This window comes from Phlebotomus papatasi, chromosome 1 (genome assembly GCF_024763615.1).
Source record: "Phlebotomus papatasi isolate M1 chromosome 1, Ppap_2.1, whole genome shotgun sequence".
NCBI classification, from domain to species: Eukaryota; Metazoa; Arthropoda; class Insecta; order Diptera; family Psychodidae; genus Phlebotomus; species Phlebotomus papatasi.
Genome location: NC_077222.1, coordinates 75380173 through 75389691, shown reverse-complemented (window position 1 = coordinate 75389691; position 9519 = coordinate 75380173). Strand labels below are relative to the sequence as shown.

Genomic DNA, 9519 nt, shown 5'->3' with positions numbered 1-9519 from the left:
AAACATAGAATATCGAAAAATGGCCGACCATTCTATATTTGTGGAATTTGTCTGCTTGGCGTTGTTTCTGTGAGAGAACTGAGATTTTTCGCGAAAAATCAAGAAAAATTTGTTTGTAAATTGTTCAAAAAGTGCATCAAAGCCTTCAGTGGTAGAATAACTGTACCGTAGAAGTGGAAAATTTAACACAGCACAGCTAATAGTGCGTGTAAATTGTACAACAAAGCGGAGTCTGACGCCGGAATTGGCGGGTGAAGAAAACTTGGTAATCCGGCTGTCGCAGCATTAGCAAAAATGGGTGATCGTGGGGATGGAGGTAAGTAAACTCCACCGACAATACATTTAAATCGGACAATTACAAGAGAGAAGCAGAAAAAGGTGAAATATTTCGGTCAATAAAATGAGGTTATGTTTGTCTGTCTTCTAGCTGAGTCGTTTGATGACGGCGTCGAAGAGCGGGTCATCAATGAGGAATACAAGATTTGGAAGAAGAATACACCCTTCCTCTATGATTTGGTGATGACCCATGCCCTCGAGTGGCCTTCATTGACCGCTCAGTGGCTTCCGGACGTGACAAAACCCGAGGGAAAGGATTATTCAGTTCATCGGCTAATTTTGGGCACGCATACGTCTGACGAGCAGAATCATCTCTTGATTGCAAGTGTTCAGCTACCAAATGAAGATGCTCAATTCGATGCCAGCCACTATGACAACGAAAAGGGTGAATTTGGAGGCTTTGGCTCTGTTTCCGGAAAGATTGAAATTGAAATCAAGATCAATCACGAAGGTGAGGTCAATAGAGCACGATACATGCCGCAAAATCCCTGTGTCATCGCCACAAAGACTCCCTCGAGCGATGTTCTCGTCTTCGATTACACCAAACATCCCAGCAAGCCTGAGCCAAGTGGTGAATGTCATCCGGATTTGAGACTCCGTGGACACCAGAAGGAGGGTTATGGCTTGTCGTGGAATCCCAATCTCAATGGCTACCTCCTGTCGGCAAGCGATGACCATACCATCTGTCTCTGGGATATCAATGCTACGCCCAAGGAACATCGGATTATCGATGCGAAGAACATCTTCACTGGTCATACTGCCGTAGTAGAGGATGTAGCATGGCATCTCTTGCACGAGTCACTCTTCGGATCCGTTGCTGACGACCAGAAGCTCATGATTTGGGACACCAGATGCAACAACACGTCCAAACCATCGCACACTGTGGATGCTCATACAGCTGAAGTGAACTGTCTGAGCTTCAATCCTTATTCCGGTAAGTTATTTACTTTCAAAACATTTATTGAATAATTAATAACCTCCCTTCCCTCCTTATTCATTGATATTTTCATGTCTGTTTCGAACACGTTTTCATGAATTATAAGCAAAAAAAACAATTGCTAGCTAATTCTGCCCCGGTCTCTCCTACATAAAACTTATGTATTTATCTGGAGCATATAACTCCTTATGCCCATCGCACAATAACTTTTGTTTGTAAACATGTTTTCAAAATTTCCCATGAGAATGAGCGAGATGACTAGATCTAGATCTCACTCACTCTCATTGAAATGTCAAAAACATGTTTACTAAACAAAAATTATTGTGCGTTGGGCATTAAAAGGACATTAAAAAACAACTACAAATTTAGAGACTCCCAAATTATTTATATTTACCGCAAAATTAGAAAACTTTGAGTCCATTTACACCGCCGCATTGGATTAGGATTGAATTGTCCCAAAATCGGGTTTTGGGACAATTCAGCGAGAATCTAATACGACATTCTAAATGACCTCAATGAAATCATTTAGATGGCGGCCTTAGATTAAGACTTAATTATCCTAAATCCGGTTTTAAAACAGTTCAATCTTAATCTAATGCGGCGGTGTAAATAGCCTCTATATTTTTTGAAGATTTACACTAAGGCTGTCTACACACTATGAGCATTTTTTAAAAAAATTCTTTAAAAAATAACCCTAAAAAGGCTTTTAAAAAGAATCGGCTCTACACTAGTGAAAATTTTTGTAAAAAAATGGATTTTTTACAGAAATTTGCCTAGTATGTAAGCAATTTTGTAAAAAAAACCGACCCATTCTTATTTTTTAAAAATTTTTTTAAAGAATTTTTTTAAAAAATGCGCATATGTGTAGACAGCTTAACATTCTGTTTAGAAAAATAAAATAATTGTATTTTAGCATCACTTGCACTTGCTAAATATCTTTCCTTAAAATTAAAAATAATAATAATGCTGGCGCAACGTTACATGAAGGAACAAGGCCTGCCCGCAAGGGGATTTTCTAGACATACATTATTATTTTTTCTTGTACGGGATTTAGGTTGTCAGTCCCATGCCCGTGGAATCAAGTGCAGTGAAGCTCACTGGACTGGATGCAATCCAAACACCTTTCAATCCGAACACATTTAACGCCAGAAAAATTCCTGGTGACCTAAAGGGGATTCTAACCGGAACACTTGCATCATAGACCGAGTGCTCTACCACTTGACCCATTGAGTGGCCTATTTATTGGTCCTTATGATTGGTATTTAAAAAAAAATAACTAATCATTAAAATAATCTCAGTTTCCAGAAGGTTTCATCTAGAAAACATTTTAACAGAATTTAAAGAAAATTCCTGAAATTCTGAAAAATTGAAATTCTGTAACACAGAAAAAAATATTTAGTCGGCGGCTCTGGCACAACTTTTAGATAAGGAAAATTTGATTGAACTAAATTGAATTTGAAGTGATGTTTAAGAGAAGAAGAAGAATGCGAGAGAATGAGATAGACATATGCAAATCATGTGAGAAAGAAATCGATGCGAATTTCAACTTCATGAAATTATCCTGATCTAAAAGGTGTACCGGAGCCATAAATGTTTGTAAATTTCTACTGGGGACTAACGAAATGCTCGTGAAGCGCATAACCCACCAAAAATTTCATATGAGTTAATACTTTTTAAAAATATTTTAACATTTATTTTTGATAATAGCGCACCTAAAGAAGATTGGAGATCTTTTTCAATGAATTGTGAAAAAAAACTGGTAAAATTTGAGTCCAATCACGGGATAAAACATTTTGTGAGGACTATACGAGCCCCAAACCCAATTTGCTGGACAGACCTACTGTTTCTTAAACCGAAAAATAGCTCAACGTAATTAAATCAAAACAATGATTAAACTAACCGATTAGTTTCCCACTAAGCCGTCTCAACTAAAGCCGAAAAACGGCTTAACGTAATTGTAATTAAAATAATTATCAGATTACATTTCCAGCAATTTCTGACTAATCCATCTCCCGGCTTAAGCCAAATATGGGCTTATTTGGAAATTTATGGGAATGTAGTCGGAACATTATTTTGATTATAATTACATTAGTCTAATATCAAGCTTTTCCGGTTTTAATTACGATCTTTTTTTTCATTTTTAGCAGAATTTAATTTTGATTTTTCAAAATCCAATTTTCTTTCAATTACTGAAAAAAAATATTTCAATACATTTTGTTTTCTTTTATATAGAATTAAAAAAAAAAAGAATGTAGAGGATGTGCTGCGGATTAACCAGCAAATGATTTTTTTGTGTAGATTTTGTGAAAACAAATAGTTTAATATTTATATGTTAGGGAACAAAATTAAGCTCCAGTTCCCTCTATTTCATAGGGGTGTGATCTAATTTCTTAATTAGGTTCCGATCAAAAATAATGATAGGTCGTGTTTCGTTTAATTTTTTGCATCTTTTGGAACTTTCAGTATTTAAAAAATACATGTTCTGGGAAAAAAACAATTTTTTGGACTGTTGAGAATCGATAAAAATCCGATTTTTATGCATGATTTCAAACTATAAAGATGTCAAAATAATATAGAGTATTTTTGTAAGACTTCGATTAAACCCTCAGCTAAGACATTTTGATAAAAAAAATCGTGAAATTGATTTGCTGCGTATGCTGCAGTCATAAAAATATCTTAGGTCAGAAATTAATCAAACTCAAACCATTTCCCTTCTTGATTTTATGAACCAAGTTTCATTGTATTCCCATCTTTTTTGCCTACATCTCAAACGGAAAAATCCAAAACATTCGGTCACTTCTTCCTTTCTTCTGAGCAATAGTCTTGAGTTCCTCGAACCGAATTGAAATCTTCCGGACTTTGAGGCGGAACATTTCCCGGTCAATTTCGCGATTTTAGCATAACTCGCATTTGGATTTTTGAGATTATCTTCAATTTTCAATCTTTACATGCTCTCCATCTTCTTGTAATTACTTAGTCAAAAATCAATATTTTTTAAAAAGAATTTCACCAAAAGAGAGCTAATTAAATTCTCTTAACCCATTCAGTCAATGTACCAGAAATACCTTAGATACAATATTCATATTTTGGGATTAGTTTCCTACAGATTAGTAAATGAATTTTTCGAAAAGAAAAAATTTTCATCTCATATGGGGGCGCGGGGAGCCTCTGTCAAACACACGTCTTAACGGTCACTGAATTTAGATTTTGTGCATTAATTCCATTAATTCATTACAAACTCTACTGCTTTATGGCCTCTACACATTGGGAGCAATTTTTGTCAAAAATTGCTTTTTTGAAGGAAATTCCCTGCAGCGTTGTAGGGGGAAACGTCAAATTTCTGTCAAAAACGCAATTTTTGACGAAAATTGCTCCCAATGTGTAGACACCTTTAGATAGAGTGACTATCCAAGAACACCAATTGGCAACTAGAATTCAAATCAGGAAAGAGGAAAGAGGCCAATTTTAACAAATTCGACGGGATGTTGTATTCCCAGCAAAACTTCGATCTGCAATTCTGCACTTTTTGAAATTTTAACGTTTCTTGTCATTCAATCGGATACTTCGTGTGGTTTCGGGATAGCCCTGCGACTTCGTGAGCATCGCGAATTTCTTTCGTGTTTCTTAACCATTTCCTTCCCCTTCGTATTTTCTATTATGGCTGATTTAATAATATTGTATTATAACATTATAATAATATTGTAAAAAAAGAGAGTATTCACGTAAAATTGTTGAATAAAAATTGAATTTTAAATAAATTGAAATACATATTTTTATGTAGTTAAAATAATGTTTAGAAACATTAGAAAGAGTAGAAGAAATGTAGAAATCATCTAAATACTCTAAAGAAATTCTGCCGATAATTTTTAAATTTTCTATAGAAATTCTGCAGAAAATTCTGCAGAATTTTCATACAACGATCGGATCCACCTTAGAACAAAATTCTGCAGAAATTCTGCTGATTTTTCGGCAGTTAGTAATTCAAATCTGACGAATTTCTGCAGAATTCTGCAGAATTTGCCGGGTGGGTTACCGTCGGCCATTTTGAGCAAAAATTATGCATGACCTTCCGTGAAGCAAGAAAACAGTAACATAATGTATTTTCATCTCTGTCGGACTATTTTTCTCAAGTAATTGAATAACTAACGTTACTAAAAATTCATTCCCGACAGCAATTCGGATAAAAATTGCCCAGAAATAAATCATCAAAAATCACTCATTTTGCGTATGATGTATAATACCATGGTAAGGAATTTGTTAAATCGACGCAGACGAAAAGAAACAAATTCCAAAACCTACTACTATTGACTTCATGTCATTTTGGGGCAAACTGTTTCATGCACACGCTTTAGATTGGTACATCCTTATACTTTTGTAATCGTCCACGAGAATTGGATCAAAAATTTATCATTCCACCTCAGTCTTATAAAATTACTATCATAAACTTGAGTTATTGTTTGGACTTAGATAAATGGAAGAACAACATTTAATTGATTTTTACAGAATTCATTCTGGCCACTGGATCTGCAGACAAGACTGTGGCTTTATGGGATTTGAGGAATCTCAAACTGAAGCTACATTCTTTCGAGTCGCACAAGGATGAAATCTTTCAAGTTCAGTGGTCACCTCATAATGAAACTATTCTTGCATCTAGTGGAACTGACCGAAGGTGAGTAGAGGACTTTGTGAAACTTTGGACTTTTTTTTAACACAATCTATTTCTTTTAGGCTTCATGTTTGGGATTTATCGAAGATTGGTGAGGAACAGAGCAGTGAAGATGCTGAAGATGGTCCACCAGAATTACTGTTCATTCATGGTGGCCATACAGCCAAGATTTCGGACTTTTCGTGGAATCCCAATGAACCGTGGGTGATTTGTTCAGTGTCTGAGGATAACATTATGCAGGTGTGGCAGATGGCTGAGAATATCTACAATGATGAGGAACCAGAAGTTCCAACTGGGGATCTTGAGACACCAACAGCATAAAAAAAAATCCATTTTCATCCACGTTGTATTTCATTTTCTCAGCATCTCTTCAATTTAATTAGTTTATATTACTATGTTTTATAATTATTACATTTCATCAGAGGGATAAACGTGAGAATGTCAATCGATGTAATATTTCTCCTGTTTAGTTTTTACTTGATCAACTTTTTCGCAAATAAATATTGACAAGATTTTCAATGGAGACGAAATGTCCATGAGGCTTTTTGAGAAATTACTTAACTGTCGTCTTGAAACGCTCCAGACGCTGCTGTGCCTTGGCTTCATACTCAGACTTTGCTGTCGGACTCACACTTATCTTTCCTGCGACTGTGGATGCTCCGAAACGCTCCTGACGCTTCTTCAGTTTCTCTTGGTTTTCAATCTTCGTCATGGCGGTGGACACAGAACCCCCAAAGCGCTCAGCACGCTTCTTCAGTACATCAATTGATGCTGGGGCTCCATTGGAGGATGCAGATGTTGTGGTGGATGCTGAAGTACCAAATCGTTCAGCTCGGGCAATTTTCTTGGCATCTGATGACAAAGGGGCTCCAAATTTCTTCATTCGCAACTCTAAACGCTCCTTGGCCGAAAGTTCAGATAACTTTATAACCTTCTTGTCACTCTCACCTCCCGATGCATGATCATCAGTGGATTTCTCTGCATCATTGGAAATCTCTCCATCACTCAAAATCTTCGGAGAATCTTTAGTTTTGTCTACTTCTGGGGTATCTGGTGGCGGTGCAATAACCAATTTTCGTTTGAGAACTATCTTTCGAGGTGGTGGCTGCTCTTCTTTTGCCGCCTCCGTGGATGATGGATTGACCACAGTTGCTGAATCAGCAGATGGTGTCGGACTAGAGAGAATCGCATCATCATGTGAAGTGTCTTCCAAGAGCTCCTTAGCATGTTCCAATTCCTCATCATTGAGGACTTCATCATCATCGAGATCTTCTGAAATTGCCGTGTCCTCAAGAACAGGGTCAGAATCTGTAAGAAAAAAAAACCGAAATTACAAATATATTCTCAATATCTCAATCTTCCACGATTGTGCGTACCTAAAAGAGCCATTTGGAGTCGTTCCTGAAGCTCATTCTTATTTCCAGTTGTACTGAGGCCACGATTTTTTAATTCTCTCTTCAAGTCTGCCACCTAAACATAACCTTAAATCAGTTTCCTCCGACAAAACTGCAATGCATACCTTAATTTGAGCATTACCTTCATTTTGGAGAAGTCCGTGTCTGCCATAAGAATAAAAATTAGCACAAAAGCAAGCTGTAAAATAGCTTTTTCAGCACTACTCACAGAGAAATGGAATTTTCCGTGCAGATGAAAAACAAGCCAAAATTTGACATAAAAACATAGAATAACTCCAGGATAAAGCCTCTCACACACGATGAATTTGTGATTTCTTTGCTAACCACATTATGCATTAATGAAATTTTAATCAAATTTTATAAAGACGCATTATAGGGTAAATGTCCTAATTCAAAACCATTTCCAGACGCTTCAACTTTGACAGAAGATTCAACGCATTAAGTTCATATTTTTTCTGAAGAGAATTACATAAATTTGCTCCTTGACTCTTCTAGAATGTTACTGTTTAGTGAAAATTCTTTAAATATAATTTGAAAACTTCTTAAATACAAGAAAAATACGCGAGTGTAAAATGCTTCTATTGGAAACAAGTTAATCCAAATGGAGACAAGGGAAAGTTTCTAATTGGAGACAAACAGTGTAAGTGAAACCGCGGCGAAAGGCTTCCAAAACCTTGTTGAGTTGCTCCTGAGTGCAGGATTTGTTCTTATTCCTGGTCTTTTCTCCTTTCCCATCTAAAACAATAAGAAAATCTCTCCAAAAAGTCATATTTCCGGGGTTTCCTATTGAAGCATTTGCAGACACTTCAGAAAACCCCTTTTTGTTCACGAAATAAGTAATTATTTCATTTGAAAACTTCACGTACCGTTAACAATAAAGATTAGCACTTAATTTAACTAAAATTAGCCAGAAATATGACATGAATGTTAAACAAAACGAATAAACGACAGTCACCTCATTGTGTTTTTCATTGGAAAACATGGTCGATCTATGAAAAATTCAATGGAGAAAAGGTACACTTTTAACTTTTCTGAGAAATTAACAAATTAAAATTTGTGAATATGCATGGATTTTCGCCTTATTTTGAGCAAAATTAACTAAATAATGAAACTGTGGTATAAAAAATATATAAATAATAATAATTTAGTACTGTATTTAGCATGAAAACAATGACTTTTCCATTTGGAGTAGCAAAAAATTTCCATTTAGAGCAGGTCTTGAATTAGCATAATTTACCCTAGATTGAGATTGAATTCTCCCAAAATTACAACCTAATCTTAAATATTATGGGTTTACATCGTAATGTGGGGCTTAAGTTAGATATTTAGCGAGATGACTTTTTGTGAGGCTAAAAACAATTCTAAATTTCTAAATGGAATTTATGTTTAATATTATTAATGTAAACTGCCCCCAAGTCAGTCGCTAGAATTATATTTAAGCAATTATTTAACGTTTTATAGTTAATGTCTATGAAATATTTACTGATAGAATTATACTATAATAATAGACCTTATAGGGGAGGTGGGGCTATTTGAGCTGTGGGGCAACATTGTTAGATTATTTTTTCGTATAGTTCTGAAGGAAACTGTGTTTTAACATGATGTAATTTGGATAGACAAAACAATTGTGGATCCAAATAAAATAATTATTAGACCCAGCTTCATTTAGAAATAGGCGAAAAAAATCATATATCAATGTAACCCCACAACTCAAAGTAGCCCCACGGTTAGATGATATTATAAGTCAATTGAGTAAATAAATCCACTTATTTACTACTTTATAAGTTTGCAAAATTAAATAGTTATTCTTAGTGATATCACAGTGTTTATATAAAATGAAGAATTCTGCGACGACGTGTTATAAGTAGAGAATAATTAAGTAAAAACTTTAAGCAGAGTGTCGACCTAAATTCCGTGTTTTTGTATCATTCGATTGCGATTTTAAGAAATTAGTATTTTTGCTCGCATTTCTTTTATTTATCTAAAATGTTTAATCGGTAATGCTTGTTAAGCAGAGCATACCATTTTCTCTGTAACTTCTACAGTTTCTTGATAAATCAAAAATATTTTTGTTGAGACAATGGAGACTATGCAGATTTACTATGCAGAAATTCTGCCGAGAATCTGCAGATTTTTGGCAGAATTTCTGCCGAAAATCTACAGAT

At 35.3% G+C, this 9519-nt stretch overlaps 2 protein-coding genes across 3 annotated transcripts in view; one reads left to right on the top strand and one right to left on the bottom strand.

The window, feature by feature from the left end:
- The first annotated feature begins 16 nt into the window (after window positions 1-16).
- LOC129803003 (chromatin assembly factor 1 p55 subunit) lies at window positions 17-6473 on the top strand. The gene is made up of 4 exons (XM_055849289.1): window positions 17-316; window positions 428-1270; window positions 5777-5942; window positions 6002-6473. The coding sequence occupies exons 1-4, from the start codon at window positions 295-297 to the stop codon at window positions 6258-6260; spliced, it is 1290 nt and encodes a 429-aa protein (XP_055705264.1). The 5' UTR covers window positions 17-294; the 3' UTR covers window positions 6261-6473.
- LOC129803021 (SAP domain-containing ribonucleoprotein) overlaps window positions 6268-9519 on the bottom strand; it is a 36579-nt gene continuing 33327 nt past the window's right edge. Inside the window, exons 1-4 of one of the 2 annotated variants that reach the window (XM_055849331.1) lie at window positions 7563-7637; window positions 7476-7498; window positions 7316-7409; window positions 6268-7247 (exon numbers count right to left, since the gene is read on the bottom strand). In XM_055849331.1, the coding sequence (XP_055705306.1) occupies window positions 6493-7247; window positions 7316-7409; window positions 7476-7498; window positions 7563-7620 (930 nt within the window). In that variant the 5' untranslated portion in view covers window positions 7621-7637 and the 3' untranslated portion in view covers window positions 6268-6492. Of the gene's footprint in view, window positions 7248-7315; window positions 7410-7475; window positions 7499-7562; window positions 7638-9519 lie in introns of those variants that run through there. The other variant, XM_055849339.1, reaches the window with a different exon arrangement.